The sequence below is a fragment of the Castanea sativa genome, chromosome 2 (assembly GCF_040712315.1).
Source record: "Castanea sativa cultivar Marrone di Chiusa Pesio chromosome 2, ASM4071231v1".
In the NCBI taxonomy this organism is placed as follows: Eukaryota; Viridiplantae; Streptophyta; class Magnoliopsida; order Fagales; family Fagaceae; genus Castanea; species Castanea sativa.
The window spans coordinates 21,088,052-21,110,926 of NC_134014.1; the positions used below are offsets into that span (position 1 = coordinate 21,088,052).

The following is a 22,875-nucleotide window of genomic DNA, read 5'->3' on the forward strand; positions in this document are numbered from 1 at the left end:
AGAACCCAGCATGGGGGAAACTGGGACCTAATTGAGAAGGACCTTATCGTATCACTTCGGTTGCTGGCATAGGGGCATATTATCTTGAAGATCTAGAAGGACATGTTGTACCATGTCCTTGTAATGTAAATAACCTGCAAATGTATTATTATTAATGAAAGGCATTTTCACCATCTTATTTCTGTTGATATTGTATTACGTTGATTACTATTTTTTCTAAGTATCAAACTGAAACTTGGTCATGCCTGGCTCTTTGTACCACATATCTTGAATAAATTGATATTTTTATCAAGTGTTAAACAAAACCTTAGTTACGTCTGGTCCTCAGACCATCTACTTTGAGAAAATTAGCATTTCAGTCCATTTTTCTAAATATCAAACTGAAACTTGGTCATGTCTGGCTCCTCGGACCACATACCTTGAATAAATTGATATTTCTATCAAGTGTTAAACAGAACCTTAGTTACGTCTGGTCCTCGGACTATCTACTTTGGAAAAATTAACACTTTAATTCATTTTTCTAAGTATCAAACTGAAACTTGGTCATGTCTGGCTCCTCGAACCACATACCTTGAATAAATTAATATTTCTATCAAGTGTTAAACGGAATCTTAGTTACATTTGGTCTTCGGACCATCTACTTTGGGAAAATTAATACTTCAGTTCATTTTTTTAAGTATCAAACTGAAACTTGATCATGCCTGACTCCTCGGATCACATACCTTGAATAAATTGATATTTCTATCAAGTGTTAAACAGAACCTTAATTACGTCTAGTCCTCGAACCATCTACTTTGGGAAAATTAACGCTTTAGTTCATTTTTTTAAGAATCAAACTGAACCTTGGTTATGACCACATACTTCGGCGAAATTGATATCTTTCTTTGTTTGCTTAAGTATTACATAAAGCCTAGTCTTAGACCACATTTCTCTCGCTTTGGGTTTATATGCATTCTTTGGTATTTATTTGTTTGCTACTACTTGTTTAAGAATATAATCCAAACACATAAGTTATCAAATGAGGATATGGGTTTTAAGTGTTCATTCATCCATTCTTGACATGAGATTATTTTCTTGTCAGATTACAGATATTACCAAAGTCAGTATTAAGACCCATATTGTGTATGTAGTTTGCATTAAGATGGGTATATAAGTTGCATTAAGATAAAGAGTTAGACATCCCCGTTAAAAGAAATCTGTATGGAATGAAAGATAAAAATCTTAAACTTGTCATTATGAATTTGCATAATTACATTGTGAAAAAGAAATGTAGACAGAATAGCAAAAATAAGCCTATGGTAAGCTGGAGCTGTCACAAATGAGGGAATGGAGGAGAAGGAGTCCTGGTTTACGCCTTAGTTTTTGGCGGAGGGTCTTCCTTGGACTTGGCTGGAGTCTCCTTTGTTTTATCTTCAGACCCCTTTTGTTTGACCTTAATCTCTTTGGGTTGGTGAGCCACTTCTTTGATGGTAAGGGGAGCATTTGAAGATTTGGTCTCGGACAGGGTGATAATTTGTTTTCCTTTGTCTTTCACCCCTGGTTGAGGATCACCCTGGCTAGCTTTCTCGCTTAGACCTTTATCAGTCTTCTCACCTTGTTCTGCAGCCTAGTCAGAACTTGTAGATGCTTTAGCAAGTGGAAGAGAGTCCTAGACGGTCGATAGTTGTGTAGGGGGCACAGTTTCAGAGGCAGTTGGAAGAGGAGGGATGGCTTCAATTGCACAGATATCTGGGGGATACCATACATTTTCGGCCTTTCTCCATTCAGAAGTAGCAGGGACACCTGCCACATTAAGGGCTTCTGCCCATACCTGCTGGTAGTAGTCCTTACATACTTTAGCAAGTTCTTCAGCCAGCCGGATCTCCGTTTCTTCGACCCCTTTGTTGAAGGCAACCAGTGATGCGGCCTCCACAGTCTTTTTGATGGTGTGAGCCGCTTCCTTGGCCTGAGCTAACTCACCTTTCAAGCCTAGATTTTCTTGTTGGGCAGTGGATAGCTCTTGTCCTTTGTTGTGAAGCTGCTTGTGTTGCTCTTCTGTCTAAGTCTTGGCCGTCTTAAGTCCAACCTCGGCACTCCTCCTTCCTTTCCCCTCTTCTGCCAGCTTGTCAGCAAGTTCTTTTTTCTCCTACTCGGCCAACCCAAGGGCTTTTTTAGTCTCGATCTTGAGGTTAGCTTTGGCCTTAGCCTCGTTCCGAGCATCATCTACCCATTCCTCGGCAACGAATACCTCTTAGATAGTCTGTATAACGGCAACGAATCAGTGCATTATAACACAGTACTATGATAACAAAACAATGTAAAAGGAAATGTTGACAATAATAATCAATCATACCAAAGCTAAGTCCTTTTTTATGGACAAGAAGAGCTCTTGCTGTCTCATTTTCCTTAAGGCAGCCATATCCTTAGGCGAAAGTTTAGGCTGCTCTAAGGCTTCCGCCAGATAATGAGCATGCCCTTTTTGGAATTCTCTTATAGTTGAGTGGCGGGAAATGGGTACTCCATCCAATTCTAATCGAGGTGCCCAATTGGACTGAGCTTGGTGCACCTTGGCCACATCATGGCTCTCCTTACTCTCTACAGAAGAGGCTCGAGTTTGACCTTTTGCCGTCTTTTGTCGTTTCAAACATTTCTGCTGTGCCAACTCCTCATCCACACCCTCATCTGTTCTTTTCTTTTTGAGGTCGAGTATAGGAAGAAAAGTGCCTGAAGGAGGAGGAGTGGGTGGGAGATTGGCAAGATGTTGAGATCTCGCAGCGCCTTTCGTAGTGGTCTGCTTGCCTCTTTCAGCAAGTAGAGTCCTCAAACTTTTCCCTTTCTGAAGAGACATATCTTCTTCCTCTTCCTCGGCGCTGCTATCTACACGCGCAACTACGAAGCCTCTGATACCAGAGCTCTCGGAGAATTCGTTTTCTTTGTCCAAGAGTTTAGCAATATGGCCCTTTGAAGGTTTCTCTGCTTCCTCAAGTCGGAATTGGTCTATTTCCTCCTCAAGGGACAAGCGTGAAGATATGGATTCTTCTTGGACGGCTGCTGCTTCAGGTTGTACAAGTGGGGGGACTGCTGTTATTGGGCGTACGTAGAGAATGACAGAGGGGTCGTCTGACAGATCACGTGAGGCAAGGAATCTCGTTTTTGAGACGTTTATCCTTTTACGTCTCCGGTCACCCGCAACAATTGCGTTACCAATGTCTTGGAAGGTAGTCGATAGAGGTTCGTACCCCAGGATGAGATGGGCTGCCCTCACCTGCTCGTCTTCACTCACAAATATCTCGGATCTTAAAACTCTGTTGAAGTCCTCGATACTGGATAGGCTTAAACGAGATGATACGTGCTGTTTATCTGCAAAAACATCTGAGAAGCCAAACATGGTTAGACCAACAACAAACGTCAAACAAAGGGAAAGTAAAGTACAACATAAATCTAAATAATAAAATTAGAAGAGCTAAACATGCCAAGGGACCTAAATTCTATGGAATCACACCTGGTGTTCCCTCTTTAACTGGACAATGAGGACCATCGTACCACTTCCTGGAGGCGATTAAGTAGCTGTCCTTCATGCCTTTGTTAGATTTGGGAAGACATGATATGAGTCTAACGATGTTAGACCTAGACTTGAGGTAATACCCCGCGTCTTTAAGTGAGTGACACTCATACATATGGACAACGTCATGCCATGTGAGTCTCAAACCCATTTGCTTGTTGAAAGTGTCGACACAACCTAAAATTCTAAACATGTTAGGTTTACATTGGCCTGGGCATAATCTATGATTATACAAGTAGTTATGGGTTACGTTCTTCATGGGAAGTGTCATTCCACCCTCTAAAAACGCGATTATGGGAATGACAACTCCTTCTCTCCTATCGTCGGCTATGGCATCTAAGGCACAGTACCTCAAACCCACTTCCTGGGGAATGTGGTATTTAGCTCGGAAACCCTCCATACCGGCGTTAGTATCTACTAAACATTTGAATTTACCCATTTGGTTGAAATAAAAGTGAAGATTTAGAAAGGAAAAGGGGTGCAATTAATGGCCGAGGTCTATAGCCGAGGAGAAAAAGAATTTAGAAGCATGAAAACTTATGAGAAAATGAGTAGACGACTCTTTAGGAACTTCTTGAGAGTTAAGAAGGTGAGGAATTCTTTAGAGTTGGTCGATTTCCGGAGTAATGGCAAAATTGCAACTTCCTAGGCGTTTTATATGAGAAGCGGCATCGAATGGGGGTTATCCCGCTCAACATTCAAGGGAAAATTCAGACCGTTAGATGTACATCTCACCGTTGGACGTGGGAGACAATACGTTGCTTGGAGCAATTAATAGGGGCGTTGTGGACTTTGAGGCGTCATAAACAGTTTTAAAGGAAGGAAATGACGTTTTTTTCGTGTAGCAGTTTAAGAAGCGTGCGAAAGCTGGGGCATGGGGTCAAAACCTCAATTTTCTCCTCATGGAGAAGAAAAGTGAAGTTTTGAGGGGCTATTGTGAGGACAAAAGGTCCAAGGCATGTTCTTGGGCCTTGGGCCTGATCCAAGGGTATTTACTTGTTCGAGGAGGGTTTAGTGGTAATAATGATATCAAACTTAAAAACCCATGAGCAAACTGTTGCGAGAGAGGCTAGTGGAAATAGTCCGAGGAGGGGTATCTCCTCGGCTAAGTGAAGTGAAGGTCAGATGATAAGTCATGGTAATTAGAATGATATTCTAGAAGGTTTTGTGGATGGAAATATGTTTCACAAAGGCACAGGGAGGAAGAACGGATGAGAAATATCTTAGAGAAAGCTGCTACCACCGCATTGAATGCTCTGTATCTAAATCTCTAGCCGCATTAATAAGGAAGTGACATCTAAACAGTGGTGAGCAGCCTTACAGCTATTGTCTGAAGACTTCAGGAAGGGGCTGATAAGACAATTATCTTGATCGACGATTAGATCCATACGTGGAAGATGGGGAGAAGGAGGAGGATGATATAAAAGGAAAAGAAAGGCATTCAGAATGGGGATTGGAGAAGAAAGAGAGAAAACACTGTACACACCACCATCCATAATTGTAATCTATCTTTGGAAGAAGGAAAGATAATACAAATCATCATCGGTTTGTGTCTGAGGAGAAATTCTATTACATAAAAAGTTTATTCTATTTAACGTGGTAATCTAGCCTATCATTTTTGTTATTCAACACCACTAGAACCTAGATTTAAAGCCCACTCTCTACAAATTTCATTGTATGGGGCCTATCCCCTTTTTGCTGCTGGGTTTGGGTGCAAATTGTGATCTTACATATATATTAATATACAGGTAGAGTTTCATTTTATATAGAATTTAAATCATATTGGAATTAAGATTTCTAATCAATTTGTTTGTTGTTATCTCATAAATCCCATAAAAAGTGGATTAAAAAAAAAGGTCATATGAATAGAAAGAAAAAAAAAACATTTTTTTATTGAAAAAAAGAAACTTTTCTTTTATAACCAAAAAAAAAAAAAATTTTTTTTTAGAAGAACAAATGTTTATTTTAGATATTTTTTTTTTAGAAGAAAGAGAATGTGTTTACTTTAAGCTCAAATATTTATTACCTTAGTTACAATTTTTTTCAACTTTATCCAAAAACATTTTTGGTAAATTGGTATGAACAATAATTATCTAAAAAAAAGTCATGTGTGAAGAGGAAGATTTTGCTGTTGAATATGTTGCTGTTTTTTTTTTTTCCGGGTATTATGTTTTTTAAAAAAAAAGTTAAGTAATATAATTTAAATTAAAAAAAAGGAATAGATGAAGATTGTTGTTGTTGTTGTTTTTTTTTTACGTGTTTTTTTTATACATAGTAATATAATTTAAATAAAAAAAAGGATTAGACGAATGAATTGTAATCAAATTAAAAAATTTATTAATTTAGAAATTATAGAAGAAGATGATAAGTACAAAAAAAAAAATTACATTAATTTTTTAAAAAATTCTAAAAAATATTCTGCAACTTAGTTCAGCCACTTGGCGCAACCACGACTTCTAAACCCAACTTTTATTATATAGTATACTAGTCGCTAACCCGTGCGATGCATGAAAAATTTATTTATATAATAAAATCTAAGAAATTTAGAAACAGAAAATTGGGTCAGTAATATGCATATTGTAGACATTTTGCTAGTTAGCATTTAAAAAAAAAATAGAACTGTCATATTTAAATAAAATACAATGGAAAGAAATATTTAACTTCTATGTTTTTCTATAGTTCAAAAGTGTTGTCTAACATAAAATGTTATTGGGTTGTAAGAAAGATTTTTATAAAATGTTAATATCATATATATATATATATATATATATATATATATATATATATATGTTTATGTTGTCAACATCTCACTGCAGGTGCATAATTACTGAAACCTACAAAGTAATTTACAATTCTTAAATTAATAAAGCAAAATTCCCAAAAGTTTTATATACATACACTCAAAACTAACATAAACTACAAAGATATAAACAAAGACCATGATATGAGGAAGACACACCAAACTTCAAATTTGAGTAGCAATATGACTTTCTCAATCTCACTTAGTCGTAGTAATAACAATACAAACAATTCGAAACATGGAACAATATCAAAATTATAACATCTAATTCCATTATCTTTTACGTTGAATCCAAACAAATAATTATTTGAAATTAATCCAAACAAATAATTAATCAACAAAAAAATCATAGCTTTAATTAAGAAAACAAAAAATCACATGAAGCCAAATAAAAATTCTCAATGAAGCAAAAACATATAAGGCAAAGAATTAAGATCAACCTACTGAGATGCAAATACCAAAAGCCCCAAGACTTAAAGCTTCCAAATTTTATAGAATCCCCAAATTCTACTTCAAAACCAAACAAAACCCTTCAAATTCAAAAAATTCATATATAATATACCAAATAAAAATTTACCATTCCTTGGGCTGGAAGACATAGTGTTTTTGTGGGTTTGGTTTTTGGGTTGAAATTTCTAATAATTACAATGTCAAAATATGGAGATCAACCCAAATACTCAAAAGAAAATCAATTGTAAACATAACAAAAGAATAAGATAGAAAGAAAATCTCAGGCACATATGAAAGCAAATAAAAAAAGCAAGAACCTACATTTTTTTTTTTTTACGCGAGTCTCTCTCTCCTTTTTTTTTTTTTTTAATCCTAAAGTGAAGTTAAGTTTAGGGTTTTGAGATGGTAATTGCTAGGGTTTTAAGGAGAGAAGAGAGAGTCCTACCAGGATTCTCTTTTTTTTTTTTTGGAAACCTAAAATGAGTCCCTTTTTTTTTTTTTTTTAATAATTCTAACGTGAGGTCTAATTAAAAAAAATTATAATTATTTTTTTAATCTTCAGTTTTATATTATATATAGATAATAATAATGATGTGGGAAGCAGAGTCCTAACAGGAGTCTTTTTTTTTTTTTTTCTTAATCCTAATTTTTTTTTTTAGGTGAGTCTTTTTTTTTTTTTTGAAATCTAAAGTGAGTCATTTTTAAAAAAAAAAAAAAATTCTATCGTGAGGTATTTTAAAAAGTTATAGTTAATTTTTAATCTTTGATTTTATATTATTTATAGATAATAATAATGATGTGGTAAGCTCTGGAGAGGTCAACAAAATATATCTAATAGAGTTTTACTTGAACTAAACTATTGTAACACTAATAAGATAATTACACGTTGAAGGTAAATAATAAATATATAAGATATAAAACTTAGAATAAAAAGAATCTAAAATAAAAAGAAAAAGAAGGTAGTGGTGATGTGGAAAATTATGAGAGTTTCAGAGGTTTCGGTTATATATATATATACAGATGATGGAAATATTGTATGCTCTGTTTATTTCGCTGAAAGTATTTGCAATGGTTTTTGTTTTTGTTTTTTTTTTTGTTCACCATAAATCTTTTGTAGTATTTTGGTAAAATGTTTTACAAAAACACATGATAGGTCTCTTCTCATCTAATGGATGGGCCACATGGAATCTAGGTAGCACCCATTTTTTGTAATTTGTGAGTAGAAAATTTTATGTCAAACCCACGTTTAACTAAAAATGTTTCAAATGTTCTTAAAAAAAAAAATGTTTCAAATGTAGAATGTTTCTAGCGGAAACATTTTACTGCAAACTAAATAAAGTGTTATAATATCTCCTTCCCCAATTATCGAATTAAAAAAAAAATACAAATGGATGTGGCAATTAACATGATTAGTAGAGATTTTAACATCACAATAAACACATGTCTAACTAATTTTTATGTGTTTAATGAAAAATCAATTTATAAAGTTTATGTAGTGAAATTTGTAACATGGCATGAAATTTTTTTTTCTTGATGCATTTTGAGTGGGATATTTTTTTTCTCCAAACTTGGAAAGACAGACATCAAAAAAATGCCTTTGACCTAAAGATAATTGGAATACTCACCGCATTGATTTTTCTTTTCTTATTATGACTTACGAGGAGATTTTACTCTTTTTCTCTTTTCTTACTACAATAATTTAAACCAACTTCTTTTTTAAGGTAAAACCAAACAACGTTACTAATTACAAGACTTGACGAAAATGTAAAATGCTCCCAAGAATTTTTTTTTTTATTATTGAGAAACACATATATAGGGTCCATTTAGATACAGTTGAAAATCGAAAACTGAAAACTAAAAATACTGTAGCAAAATAATTTTTAAATGTGTAAATAGTATCGCGAGTCCCATTTTTAATAAAAAAATTAGCTGAAACAGTAATAAACAGTGCGCCACTGTGCGTAAACAGTTCAGTTACTGTTCACACACAGTGGTAAACTGTACCTCCTGTCCCCTGTTGAAATCCGTAAGGAGGAAAAAAAAAAAAAAACGGTCTGAATCGTGAAATTGGAAACGTGGACGCAAAACTCTCCATCCAAACCCACCCATAATATCGTATCTTCTCTAGTATTATAAAGGCATTAATTTTTTTTATATATGTGGCAGGTTACAATGCTTCTTTTCTATGCATTAATTATTTGGATATAATATTTTAATCATATACGTAAAAATAATTTATATGGTTAAAATCCACTAAAAGCTTTTTATGTTACTTAAAAAATGAATTTTAACTTCCCATAAAAATAAAAGAAAGTGGATTTTAACTTGCTCCTAATGGCCTCTGGCCAATTGTTGTCCTTTTTATAATTTATTACTATGTCTTTATCTTTTTTTTTTTTTTTTTCTTTTTTTGTGTGTCACTCTCTCTCCCTCTCTCACACAGACATAAGCAAAATGACTAGAAGGGGGTGCCTCCTGCCCACTTTAAGGAGTCGAGTCAGTCGACCATGTACAACCTGTTGGCTTCTCAGGCCATGAGAGTCCTGCTCCATAGAGCAAGCACATTAGATACTTACTAAATGGCTAAGACATCAATGGAGGTTTTGAAAAATCCTAAACAAATTTAGTTTAGACCCTTGATAATTAACGATATGGTAAGCAGTTAAAATATTGAGACATAGAGAATGGTCACAAAGTAGAAAACCAAAGGGAAACCAATTATGCGAACAAACACAGTCCCATTGAAAATCAATATAATATGAACATTACATGGTCAACGACTCATAAAACCTATGTCTAGCTAGCCTAAACCTATGCAACCTCTGCAAAACAACCCCTTTGCCTTCCTGTTGCAAACTTGCTATAGTAAGAACTCCCAAATCCTTGTATAGCAATCTCCTCTAAACTAAAACCTCTAGTACTCCAAGAATCTCTTGAAGAATTTCTCAGTAAACCTTACTAGCCTTTGGCTATGCAGTTTCAAGCTCACAATGGATTTTAAAAAACAGTCGGAGTAAATAAATGGGTTCTATGATCTTGGCTTAATCAATGGAGTGTAAAAGCAAGATCAAGAACTAAAAATGAGGGAGAGGAGAAAATGATTGTCTTGGCTAAGAAGCACTCTCACTCTCTATATATTGGACTCAAAATAATGGAGGGAGCTAAAAGAAATTAAAAAAGAAAAGAAAAAAGAAAACTCTCTTCTTTACGTTGTTCACAATAGTTACCTCCACTCAATGAGATGTTAAATTCCCATTTCTGCAAGTGTGTTTTGTCAAAAAAATAGCTTTAGTCCCTATGATTTTTCATGCCAGCACTCTAAATGGATATGGAAAAAAAACCTTTGATAAGCTAATGCATAACAACACCTTCATACTCCATCCTAATCAACGAACAAGTTGACTCTTATCTCTCAATTTTGTATTCATAATGCCTAATCTAAGGTACTACAATAGCCTTATATATATAAAAAAAAAAGGTACTACATACAATAGCTCAAAGTTGTCTTCAATTACTCATCTCATGTTTCATCGATGACTTAAGTGCGTTATCTCAGGCAAAAAATGGAAGACTTGAAAGTCATTTATTCCTATCTAATCTAGTTCCAAAACTGGTTAGGTCTTACCATCAACAAAAGAAAATCAACAATTTCATTAAGTAATAAGGTAAGACAATCTACTTGTATCCAATCCAAAAAATTCAGGTCAACAAGAATACCTCCATCTAATACCTGAATACCCTAATGGGTCAGGTAATAACCGCATCAACTAAGTCAGGTCGGGCCAAGTTCTCACTGCCCAATGGGTTTGGCCATCCCTAAATCCACAATGTCACAACTCTATAACCAAATTAGGTTAAGAATTTTTAACTTGAAGGTCTTCTATCTAGGCCTTCCCCAGCACATAAAGACACAGAGATGACAAAACTCCAATTTCCTTGGCATAATTGACAAAATCAAAGTTCACATCACAGGATGGAAAGCAAAAATTTTATCCCAAAATGCACAGGCCACACTAATCAAGTCGTCCTTACAAAACATTCCATCATACTAGATGTCATCCTTCCAAATAGCAAAACACTCGTCAACGAATCGATGTTGAACTCAAAACATTATTTTTGGGCTTACCACTTACCCCAATTCAAAGAATTACCTCTACGTCAATGCATGGGAATCTCTTTGCAAACCAAATGGAAGCATGGAACTCCAAAATGGCAAAATCTCGAAAGAGCCAACACCCCCCCAATTGATTGGATGGACAAAGTTCAACTTTGATGCTGCCATAACAAAGACATTGATATCGTACCATCCTTTCTATTTCAACTGAAAAGGACATTGCCCACTCACCTGCTCCGGTAGAAGCAAAGGCCACTCACGTTACCAGCACCTTAACCATAAACCAATGTCTCAAGTACGTCTAATTTGAAGGAGATGCCAAAATTTTCATTGATTCAATAAACAACCAGACCTGAGAATTGAATGAGATTTTCACGCAATTGTAAAAGATATTTGATCCTTGCTCTAACACTTTGATGTCTATTATTTTTTGGTTTTGTCCCAAAATCATGATTGGGTTAGCTCACAACTTAGCCCTGGAGGCCTATGTGCCTTAATAAAATTCGTAAATATAGTAAAATTCGTAAATACTTAATAAAATTTATAAAAAATATAGATATACAAATATGAGTATATTTATTATAAATTTTGAATATATTTAATTAATGACTAATTTATTCATCCCTATATAATAATATTTAACAAGATAACTAAATAAATCAAACCAGCATATGCTTATAACATACACATTCAAATTAATTACTTTCTCAAAAAAAATAATTATTTTGATTAAACTCAATTAAAAGTTATAATACAATACAAATGACGCAAAATAATAATTTCTTTTTATCATATTCATCATCTTGCGTAATCAACTTCATCTAAGTTAATGTTATCATCATTTTTATCATTTTGCAAACTTATTTCTTCATTGAAATTTTCTTCATTATCATCAACATTTACTATCTCTTTTTGTTTATTTATTTATTTATTTTAATAATTTAGAATATATATATATATATATATACTTGACATTCTAGTTTTTTAGACTTCTAACAAAACGACAAAAGCAAAAAAATAATTATATTGTCAATTAATACCTTATTCATAGTATATGAAAAACTTTGTAAATATAAAAGTGAAATGTAAGTGTATAGTTCAAATTTTGTAGAAGAACGATTTTACAATATGATTCATATAATCCCTATACTTTATTGTACAATTTATTAGCACTTACGATATAGAACTTTTTTAACACGATACGATACATATTGTAAGATACGTACCGTGTATCATACAATACTAACATTTATGCTTATATGCATAGCAAACTATGCTTACATGCATAGCACTTACCACGATGGAAATTCAGTTCTGTTATAGCGGTACAGCCAAAGATGAAGAAGAATAGGAATGTTATAATATTACAACATTCTCTAGTCCTGCTCAGCATTATTTGGTGGAAATGGTAAAGATATAAAATTGTCACACAAAATAGAAAGAAAAACTTGACAGTCATCATACAATGTTCATAAAAGGGACAGACACTGACAACACCAAATATCATAGTTACAAGTTCAACTAGCCTAGGATGGAGATTTTCAGGCACCACACATAACTCAACAATTATATAGGCTCCCAATGTCCAACAAGTTTTAGAGAGAGCTCAGATATTCCCCTTTTGCCAAGATATCTACACAGAAAATCTTTCCATTCCGTATTTCACCACAAGATGACTGCAATATTCTGTGTTTCACCGCATATTTTCTCTACGACGCACATACCGAGTTCTGTCATTGTATCTTGGTCTGTCTTGAGCTCTCTGTGGCTGTGGCTCCACCCTCCTCTGTCTTTCAGGTGACCTTTGAACAATCTCCCCATTCACAAACAATTCAGCTGCAGTGTACAAAAAGATTTGCAAAATTGTGCTCATTAAACCTCATGAATCATTAAACCTCAGGTAACAAATTATGGAATGGCTCCCTTTCCAAGAAAAGGTGATGATGCAAAAACGTAGAATAGAAAATCTTTAAAACAAAAGATTATAATAGATCATACATATGTGAGGTGATACGGAGCACAGAAATGGTGCACAGTTATTGTGTCCATGGGCTTTGTAGCCGAAGGGAAATCAATATTAACAAGGAACAATTGCTAATGGTCTCCTAGTTCCAGTATGTTCTGATATTTTGAATGGTAAAATTGCTCCAGATATCTGAATCTCAAACTCATAAAAAAAAAAAACATGAATATGTAAAGAATGGATTTCCCATTTTTTGATAAATGTCAGCAGGGTACATAAACTTACATCTACTGGATATGGATATTATAATTAAAGGAAATGGATTGTGCTTTTAATTACTGCTGATCAGCAATCTATACACCTCAAGAAGGTAAAAGATACAGCCAATGTATCAGTACTACTGAGTCTGTAACTTCACATAATATGGAAAGCACAGAAAAATGTTGAGAGAGAATTTCAGTTTGAGTCCATTTGCATTCAAAGCTAGACATGACCCCTTTGGGGCTACTAGCTTTGCCAAGATGGACTGCTTATGGTAAAAATTTATAAGCTGCACTTGGCAATATTAATCATAGTTTCCAATACACTTGAAAAGAAAGAGAAATAAATATTACAATCAACAACCAAAATGTGAATACAATCAATGTATCAACTCTATTGATTCTGTAACTCCACAGAATATGAAGAGAACAGGTTGAGAGAGAATTTCACTATGAGTCCATTTGCATTCAAAACTAGTCATGACCCCTTGGGGGCTACTAGCTTTGCCAAGATGGACTGCTTATAGTAAAAAATTGTAAGCTTCTCTTGGCAATATTTATTCCCAGTTTCCAAAACACTTGAAAAGGAAAATAAATAAATATTACAATCGACAACCATAATGTCTTCATTTTCATGGTTGCTCACCCGAGCTAATCAGAATTAATACATAACAATGGCTTTAAAATGACAGGTCATGGCCTGAAGGGTTAATGCTCAAGCCTAATTTTCTGAAGGATATGCATGCATTTGCATCAGCAAAACCTCAAAAGGATATCATATCCTCTTTCATATCCACTGTTCTGTGCACTGATCTGCATCTCCATGATGTATACAAAGCACAGAACAGTTAAGAGAGACATTTTACACAAGTCCATTACATTTGAAATCGGAACTAAACATTGTTCAAAAGGCTCTTTAGCTCCTCCAAGGACTGGGGTATTTTACCAAATTAATAATCACTGCCACTGATAATATGTTGTCCACATAAAAAGATGGAAATGCATGACCTGAACAAACACATTCACATCTCATGCAAGGCGTGTTATTTATCTAACAAGTAATCAAATCATCAAACAAGGCCACTTTATCTTTCACACCAGCTAATCAACCTCATGATGCATAAAGTACTAATCAACACTTAAAAATCATTCTAAGTCCAGTAATGTACAAATGAGGATCTTGCTTGTTACAGGAATTTAAGCTTAAGAATAAATGGTGCAAGCAATTTCAAAAGGAATAACTTGTATCAACCACTCTTACAGTTTCAAACACCCGGGTAACAGATGCACATTGAAATAGGGAGGCAGCAGTGGTTTGAAATCATAGACCAGCAAAAAACATCAAAATTTTTGATGAATACAAGAAAGCTAAAAGCTACAAATCAGAGTTAAGATATGCAAGACTTACCCCCATAGTCCTTATATTCAGGATCCACATAAGAATCAGGAAGCACAAACAGAACTCCAGGTAAGCCTGTCAACAAATAATTTCATTAAAATCAGAAAAAGTGCTACCCAAGTACACTAGCTGTACACAACGGGGACACGCTAGGACTCAATAAGGCTGTTCTGTATATATAAACATTTATATATTAAGTTAATAGTATAAAAAAAAACATTGTTCCTAAAGTTTAGGCCATGAGCGATTTTAGTCTTTTTATTGGACAAACTAAGAACTTACAAATCATCACTCTATTGAACACATTACGGACTAAAAGCAATCACTTTGTTTGATACTAAAGTCAATCAGGGACTAAACAGTTCATGGGCTAAAGTTTAGGCACCAAAAAACAGTGTATTTTGGCTTAAAATGAAATGTACGAAAAGTGAAAGACAGACATAACCTTCAAGCTTATTAGAGGTCTCCTCGTCAATTTCACAGCCAAACCCAAAATACCTCTCGCACGACACATTGTAAATCTTCTTCTTCGCTTCGTCCTCACTATTTCAAAAACAAACTGAACAACATTAACTTCAATCTCCTCAAAAAAAAAAAACAAAAACCTGACAAGATCTAACAACATTCACAGCTACAATACCTTCCAACAACTTTAGCGAGTGTCTGGATATAACAATCGATCATTTGTTGTTTGGTGGCGCCTTCGCCGCCAGGCTTGTCCATGACGATGAGCCAATGCTCGTAGTCGCAGCCAGGGAAGAGTGGGGCCATTTCGGTGGGTGGGCGGTCGCTGAAGTTGGAGCCCGAGTTGAGTGGGGAGTAGGCCGAGTTGCCGGAGCGGTTCACGCGGCATCGGATTGAGGTGAACCGGGTTGCGGCGGTGGAGGGGATAGCGGCGGCGGAGAGAGGAGCGAGGGGTCTTCTGCGAGAGAGGAAGAGGGTGGTGGGGATGGGAGGAGGCTGGGTGATTGTGGACAGAACGCGCTTCGATAGACTGCTTGGGTGGCGGAGTGTGGCGGAGGAGAGGGCTCTCGCTAGGGTTAGAGCCATTTCTTTCACTAATTTGGGATGAGACTTTGTCACTGAAAATGAGGGTTTTTGTTCTTGAGGAGAGGAGTGTGAGGGTTTTGTAACTGATTGAGGCTTCGAGATAGGAATTTATCTTCTTCTTTTTTTTAATGTTTTTTTAAGAGTAGAGTTCCTTGGGCTTTGGTTTTATGTTTTGGGCCATTTTGCTTGGGCCTCATACTCACACACGTAGAAAGATTTTTTTTTTTCCTCTTCTATTTTTCCTGAGGAAGTAGAAAAATATGTGAGCCACGACTATGAGCCCATGAAGTGAAGAAATTTGAGTTGTGTAGCCCCCAAAAGATCTGTTTGAACTACTGGGGACTGGATTTCCAGATTTGCAAGGAATTTAGGGGCTACTTCAAGTGTTATGGCGGAGTTATGAGCCCTTAAAGATGGCCTTTCTCTGGCTCGACAACTAGATATCAGTAACATAAACGTAGAAATGGATGATGAAATTCTAGGATTCATGTTTACTAATTCCTCTTCCATAAACCTTATGTTGGAACCTCTATTATCTAATTGTAGGAATCTGACGAGGATCTTCACTAATTATACTGTAAAATATTTATAAGGAAGCTAATAGACGTGCTGACAGTTTAGTAAAAATGGGAGCCGTACAAAAAATTGACTTCTATATTTTGAATGGCTCATCGCCTATGGTGGAAAATTTGCTAATTTTTTGATAATGTCAAGTTATTTTGTATAAATTTATTGTCACTAATTAATATTATGAGCATATTTAACAAAAAGAAAAAGAAAAAGAAAAGGGAGACTATTTATACATTTACCTCCAGCCACAACATTAATATAGTAGAGTTGTACGACATGAACAAATTTGGTGATCTCCTTATATGCTTGAATTGGAAAATCAGTCAAAAGTAAGTCTCATTTTTTTATTTTTCTATTTATAGTACCTTTATAGGTTAGACTTTGATGCGATGACAAGTGTCTTTTAGGCTTTTACAAAAAGCAGCAGATCGCGGGTTTTAGTCTAGTATTCAACATCTCCAAAATAAAATTGGGAGTAAGGTTGTCTACCATGACCTCTTTCAAACCCCACATAAGTGGAAGTTTCATACACTGAATACTTTGTTCATCTACATTATGTTTGCTTTTTATTTGAAATTACGATCATATATTTGAGAATGGATATGAAACAATTCACGTTTCTCACTTCTTTCCACACTCACACACACACCAAAATAAAAAAAAAAAATTGATTAAATTAATTAATGGCATAATTTTTTTGAAAATTAGCAAGTGACATATTTCTATGTCCTTAGGCATGGTGGTATAACTATGCAGGATTTATACAATTTAGGTGCTAGGAAGATGATGTTGTTTGAACTTGGCCCCATTGGTTGTTTTCCATTAGCTATGAACAAAGCCGAACAAAAAGTGAGCTGTCAAGAAGAATTAAATACATGCCCACCGTGTTCAATGGCAAGCTATATTTTAAGCTGAAGGACTTGAACCTCCAAACTCGAGGGGATAACGTTCATTCTCGAGCAAACTTACAAACTTAAAGTACGTTTAGTACACTGAATGGAGATTATGATAAGAATTGTAATCTTTATTATTAGAAATAAAATGTGTTGTAATGTAATAACTAATCCTATTCATTAGTTTGGTTGTAAGTTATAACATTAGAATTAAACTTGATATTTATTTTAGGAAATATCTTACTCATACAATTATATCTCTTTAAAATTGTTATTTTTAAATTTAAGAGAGATATGTGTTATTTTTTATGATTTTTTTTTAATTGTTAGATGTATATGGAAAGTTTGTTTATTTAGAAATATATTAAGTTTTGAAATTATTGCACAACTAAGGAATAACTAATACAACCTTTTAAAGATGAATAACTATTCCTCATTTTGAAGAATAGCTATTCATAAGGAATTATTCATTGTAATAAAAACATAACCAAACTAAACTATAGGAATAACTATTACATTACAACGCCTATTATAGTCTACCAAACACGTCCTTATTTATGATATAGTGAAAGATCCTTGTAGATGCGATAAGAGCCTCCACTAAAAAAAATTTTACACTACAATTTATTTTTCCTTCAAATCGTGTTGTAAGTAAACTTTGTCCTTCTTTTAGTTCGGGTTTAAGGATTTAACAAATTTGTGTTGATTTTGTTGAACAAAAGGAATAGAGACATTGTGTTCCGTCTATGCATCCAAGCCAGGACGAAAACTCAATTCTGTTTTGAGATAATTTTCATCTGACTGAGGCAGCATATAGGATTGTTTTGTTGTGAGCAAATGTCTAAATGAATCAAGAATTTGCAAACCGCTGTGTTATGGAACCTGGCCACTCGCTAAATGCAATCTTTCATTGTTGTAGACATGTAGCATATCGATTTTTGCAATTCTTAAGCACTTTTGTGTTCTTTGAATGATAATTTTTGGTATAATGTATCTTCCATATTATAAAAGTCATATGCTCCTTTTCTCCCTTTTTTTTTCCCTACAATTATTTTTGTTTAAATGTTTTAAACCTTAAAAGACAGTGATAAAATATACTAAACATTTTCTTTCTTTTCTCTTTAAAATAAAATTTATTACATAGAAAACATTATTGTCCATCAATTATGCTATAAAATACATCAACAAGAAATGCTCCTAATAGAAGCCACAAAAGAAAACTCGAAGAATAAGATGAAATGGAAGAACTCATGGGGAGAGACAGATTTTATTGTTTTTAATTTTTTTTTTTTGGGAGGGGTCTCAAAATTCTAAATCATGAAAGAAAGTTTAGTTTAGTTTAGTTTTTTTTTTGGGTGGGGAGATAAAGCTATATCTTGTTCAATAGAATATTTATTGTTGGTTTGAAGAACATTCAAGGAAGAGTGCAAAGACATTCTGCTGTGTGTTTGCATTTAAACCCACCCCCCCAAAAAAAAAAAACAGTTTGGTAAAGTTAAGTTACAGATTAAGAAACAAACTTAAAACAGAGTCTCTAGATGGCCATTGATGGCAGCCTTCCTATATATAAAGCAACACATTTAATTGTTCTTCAGAGAAAAATAGCAATACGGATACAAAGACTTGAGCAGTCATTTTGTTCAACAAAGATTAGGGCACTTACTAGTCACAACCATACAGAGTTTTTGGGCATTTATTGATACAAGGTGATGGAGAAAAGAAATCTGAGATAACCGCCTCAGCAGTCAGCATGAGGATATTCATTTATTTCACTGAAATCTTAGCCTTGAAACCATGTGTTCTGATTTCTGTCCAAAATAATTGCAAAACTTTAAGCATGTTTGTACTCTGTAATAAACTGATGTCAGGGACTACAAAGCATGTTAATGGCCTAAATGATTAAGGAAGGCATATATCACATGGCTTATACAACGACACAATCACACAACTCCAGCAGAGTACTAGTGTTTCAATATCGATAGGCATTTGTGTAAAGCATACCAGAAACAGATTGACTAGAAAATTCTGAAAAATCATTAATTCATCTAGTGTAACATATAATTCCTTTGCAAGTTTAATAGATCAAAAATTTATGATATTCAAAAAATATATATATATATATTTATTTAATGTCACATTCAGTAAAGATTTATGATACATGCATAGGGTGTACTCAAGTATTAGAGCCTGTCCCACAGATTTATTAGGAATAATACCATGGGGTGAATTTAAAGCTTCTGCTCCAAGAACAGAGAACTCTGTTCGTTGTAAGAGATGTGAATCCGCCAGTCCAACAGATTTCTTTGATGTTGTCAAAGAGTTCATTAATTAGTTTTATATTTTGACCCCCCCCCCCCCCCACATTTTTTTCTTTTTGAATTTTAAAACAGGGATTTTTATAACATTTTGATGACATTGTAAAATAATCCCCATGCCTGTCAAAGATCTTGGTGCTGGAAAAATTTCCTTCCAAATTGCGTCTTCAATATCTTTTGACTTTTTTGAACTGTAAGGTCATTGGAAAGGAATTTCTGGGAAGATAACAAAAGGGGAAGTGGGGTATGTAGTATGAAGAGGAACATTCAGAATGCAACCTACAATTACAATAAGAAAAAATGTTGGACATAAGGATGCAGAATGTAGAAACAAATTCAATTGTTCTTCAAGGATGTGAGATACTATTACATAAACTTTGAATCCCTCAGACATGATGAAGAAAAAAAAAGCATGTGCTGATAGCCATAAAAGAGTTGTTAAAAATGAACCCCATGGGGAGGCTGTTACTGTATGAAGAAAAATACAGCCAATTAGACATGAGCATTGGCACTATGGGGTCTCATGGAACTTCCTCAAGACCTTGGAGATCAATTCAGATAAGCACTCTCATCTAGCCATCTAGGTAATCTCCCATACAGGAGACACAAGCCATAAAATACTCTATTTCCATTAAGCCCAAAATGGAGCAGCCACTATTAACAGCAAAAACTAGTTTTCCAACAGGGGGATAACATGGTTGACCTTAGAATCCATGTAAACAAATAAAAAGAAATACTAATGAACAGGATGACAGACGCTGAAAACAAGAAAAAAAAAACATGAACAGGATCAAGTTCATCAGTAGGCCTCTGATTAGTTCCAAAAGTGAAAAGGTAGAGGAAAAGAGTTAATAAATCCTCCAACTCTACTGGCTTAACATCTGGGAAGCTGTATTTCAATCCTCACATGCAAGAAAAACTCAATTATTATGTGAGTGGCATACCATGTCAAGCTGAGGTTAGATAATTTAGAACTTCAAAGTTTAGTTTCACTATCTACCCCAGTTTTAAAGAATATATTTTCTATCAAGAAATATAGACTTTCAAGCTATCAATTAATACAAATTTGAATCTCCCTATTTCTCTCTCTCTCCTTTTTAAAAAAAAAAACAATAAATGTAACATTGATTCTATGTCAAGTTGTCAACATGATACAATCAGAAATTTGGCATTCCAGGAAAGTTACCTGCTCAGTGTAAGGTAAAAATTTCCCATCAAGCGTCACAACTGCACGATCCTTCCCATCCACACCTTTAACCTTGTCCACCGAGCAATAGAAATCTATAGCTGACATGCTACACATAAAATAGAATAGTGAATTAATAAGTTGATAATCAAATGACCTCAAGTTAAATTTGACAGCCAAGATGTCATTTTGCAAGGTTTAGCATGTTACTGTATTCACCACCAGAGTTTCTTATGAACAATGAAGATTCAAGAACCTTATCTATGAACACTGAGCAGAAATGATAATTATACAAAATATGAAATTAAACCTATAATTTTGTTTAATTGGTAAGTTACACACCCAGAGTAAGTGTTTGAACCATGAGTTCACCCTCCACCCCATTCTTTTATGGTTCGTTTGGATTGAGGGAGAGGGAGGGAGAGTAGAGTAGAGTAGATTTGGCTCAAAATTAACTCATTTTCAGCCAACTCTACTCCACTCCCCCTCCATCCAAACAGGCCCTTAAGCAAAATGGATAAAATAATTGGCTGTGGAAAAAAGTTTGTATTTTTAACTTGTTTAAATAATACATGGATATGGTTTTATGAATCACCATGTAATGAGTTGGAAGAGACATCTCCAAACTGGTTTGGAATAGGGAAAATGCTAAAGGTACACAAGCTTGGACAAAGTTTGGCTACAAACATGTTTAACGCTATCTTTTCCAACCCATTACGTGGCAATTTATAAGGGTACCCATATGTATTATCTAAACAAATCACATAACTCGATAAAAAAAATCATATAACTAAAACTGCACATAAATAGTCACTTTAATCGCCGCTCCAAACAGGCTTGAAACAAAACTTTTTTCCACAAATTTTAACAAACTGATAGTGATAGTGGTAATGGTAATGAATGTGATTGGTATGTGTCATGTCGACCGCCTAATAAATAAATGTTTGAATTGTTTTTAAGTGATTAATGACCCATCGATAGTAAAATTTGTAACATTACTGTTGGTCATAACCACACATATAGGCTTGTAATATAAAAGGGGCATGCATAGGACATTTTTGAAAAGCAATGAAAAAGTGTAAATTTATTACTTACATGCCATCACCAAACTCCTCATTGATAATCTCCTTGATGCTCTCACCAAAATGCATAATTGCTTCATTCAACCTACAAAAATCAAAACTTTAATAATAACCAAAAAAAAAAGAGAAGAAATTAAATTAAATAAAAACAAAAACCTGTAGACAGTGGGCTCTTGGATCAAGTTGGGATCGTAGGAGCGCATGGGTGGCTTCATCATCTCTTGGATGAGGTCTTCGGGCAGGTCGGGCAGCGCCGCCCGGAGTTTAGGGGCAGTGTCAGGCTTGAGCTGTGCCTGTCGTTTGAGGAGCTGGGCTACGTACACGTTGGTGAGCCCAGTCTCTGCAGCTAATTCACTGTACGACTTGCCGGACTTGTGCTTCACCGCCTGTAGCCGATTCGCTATGCTTGCTTTGTTCTCTTCCATTTCCAAACATACAAACTTTGTACGGCTCCAAATGGACACCCTTTTAAGTGACCCTCTGACACTTTTTGGCTAATCACTTTTATTAAGTAACCCTTTGACATCATCAAAGGGTCACTTTGTCAAAAAAAAAAAAAAAATTTGATCTTTTGGTTTGGCCTTTGTCATCAAGTAGTGACTTTTTTTTTTAATCATTAAAAGGATGCGGTTTGCATAGCTTTTGGATATACTAGTCACTTGTGTGCTGTACAAAATAGTTAAATAAAAATAAAATGTATTTATTTTATTTAAAGGTTAATAACTTAATTTAAAAAAAATGAATAACTTAAAAATAAATGAAAATAAATAATTTTTTGTTCAATATAATGGTTTAGAAAAATTCTTATTTATTTTATATTATTAGTTCTACATAACACATTTCCGTGTAGCTTATTCTATGATGATGACTTTGCATAATACTCAACTGCAATTAAATCTATTATCCACCACCTATAATCTATGTTATCTTGATAATTATTAGCTTAGAGTTACAAAGTTCTCTGCCAGACAAGATCATCAGGTATTTTGCAAAAAAAATTAGGGCAAATTACAACTTATCTACCTATGGTTTGGCTGATATTTAAGTTGCCTATTTATAACTTGAAATTTGACACTTTACCCTCATGAAGTTAGCTCACTTAGAGTTTCGTAACTCAACTTTGTTAAAAACATGACTAAATATGTAAATTTGCTCAACTTTTTCGACTCTCTCCTCCAAAAACACAAAAAAACATAAAAATACAAGATCAAAAAGAATCTAACAGAACACTTGCATCTTGGGATTTCAAACC

General features: G+C 34.4%; 2 protein-coding genes across 3 annotated transcripts; both read right to left on the bottom strand.

Moving 5' to 3' along the window:
* Positions 1–12,243: 12,243 nt before the first annotated feature.
* Positions 12,244–15,676, bottom strand: LOC142624512 (multiple organellar RNA editing factor 2, chloroplastic-like). The gene is made up of 4 exons (XM_075798098.1): positions 15,168–15,676; positions 14,973–15,070; positions 14,537–14,602; positions 12,244–12,741 (listed from the first exon to the last, which is right to left on the bottom strand). Exons 1-4 carry the CDS (start codon positions 15,575–15,577, stop codon positions 12,599–12,601), a joined length of 717 nt encoding a protein of 238 aa, XP_075654213.1. The 5' UTR covers positions 15,578–15,676; the 3' UTR covers positions 12,244–12,598.
* A 2,884-nt stretch (positions 15,677–18,560) lies between these two features.
* LOC142625258 (cyanate hydratase) lies at positions 18,561–22,121 on the bottom strand. 2 transcript variants are annotated; one of them, XM_075798947.1, is made up of 4 exons: positions 21,780–22,120; positions 21,637–21,708; positions 20,542–20,650; positions 18,561–18,848 (listed from the first exon to the last, which is right to left on the bottom strand). In XM_075798947.1, the coding sequence occupies exons 1-4, from the start codon at positions 22,046–22,048 to the stop codon at positions 18,810–18,812; spliced, it is 489 nt and encodes a 162-aa protein (XP_075655062.1). In that variant the 5' UTR covers positions 22,049–22,120; the 3' UTR covers positions 18,561–18,809. The 2 variants fall into 2 exon arrangements, with proteins under 2 accessions (XP_075655062.1, XP_075655063.1); XM_075798948.1 differs by lacking the exon at positions 18,561–18,848 and adding an exon at positions 19,434–19,634 and having other exon boundaries at positions 21,780–22,121.
* Between the last annotated feature and the right edge of the window lie 754 nt (positions 22,122–22,875).

Bases quoted from the DNA above. Each gene is read 5' to 3' on its own strand.
- LOC142624512 (XM_075798098.1), bottom strand. From the start codon at position 15,577: ATGGCTCTAACCCTAGCGAGAGCCCTCTCCTCCGCCACACTCCGCCAC. The intron at 15,071-15,167 runs GTATTGTAGCTG...TTTTTGAAATAG, and splicing joins CTCGCTAAAGTTGTTGGAAG to TGAGGACGAAGCGAAGAAGA. The intron at 14,603-14,972 runs GTTATGTCTGTC...ATTTGTTGACAG, and splicing joins GACCTCTAATAAGCTTGAAG to GCTTACCTGGAGTTCTGTTT.
- LOC142625258 (XM_075798947.1), bottom strand. From the start codon at position 22,048: ATGGAAGAGAACAAAGCAAGCATAGCGAATCGGCTACAGGCGGTGAAG. The intron at 21,709-21,779 runs GTTTTTGTTTTT...TGATTTTTGTAG, and splicing joins CAAGAGCCCACTGTCTACAG to GTTGAATGAAGCAATTATGC. The intron at 20,651-21,636 runs GTAAGTAATAAA...TTTTATGTGTAG, and splicing joins GAGGAGTTTGGTGATGGCAT to CATGTCAGCTATAGATTTCT.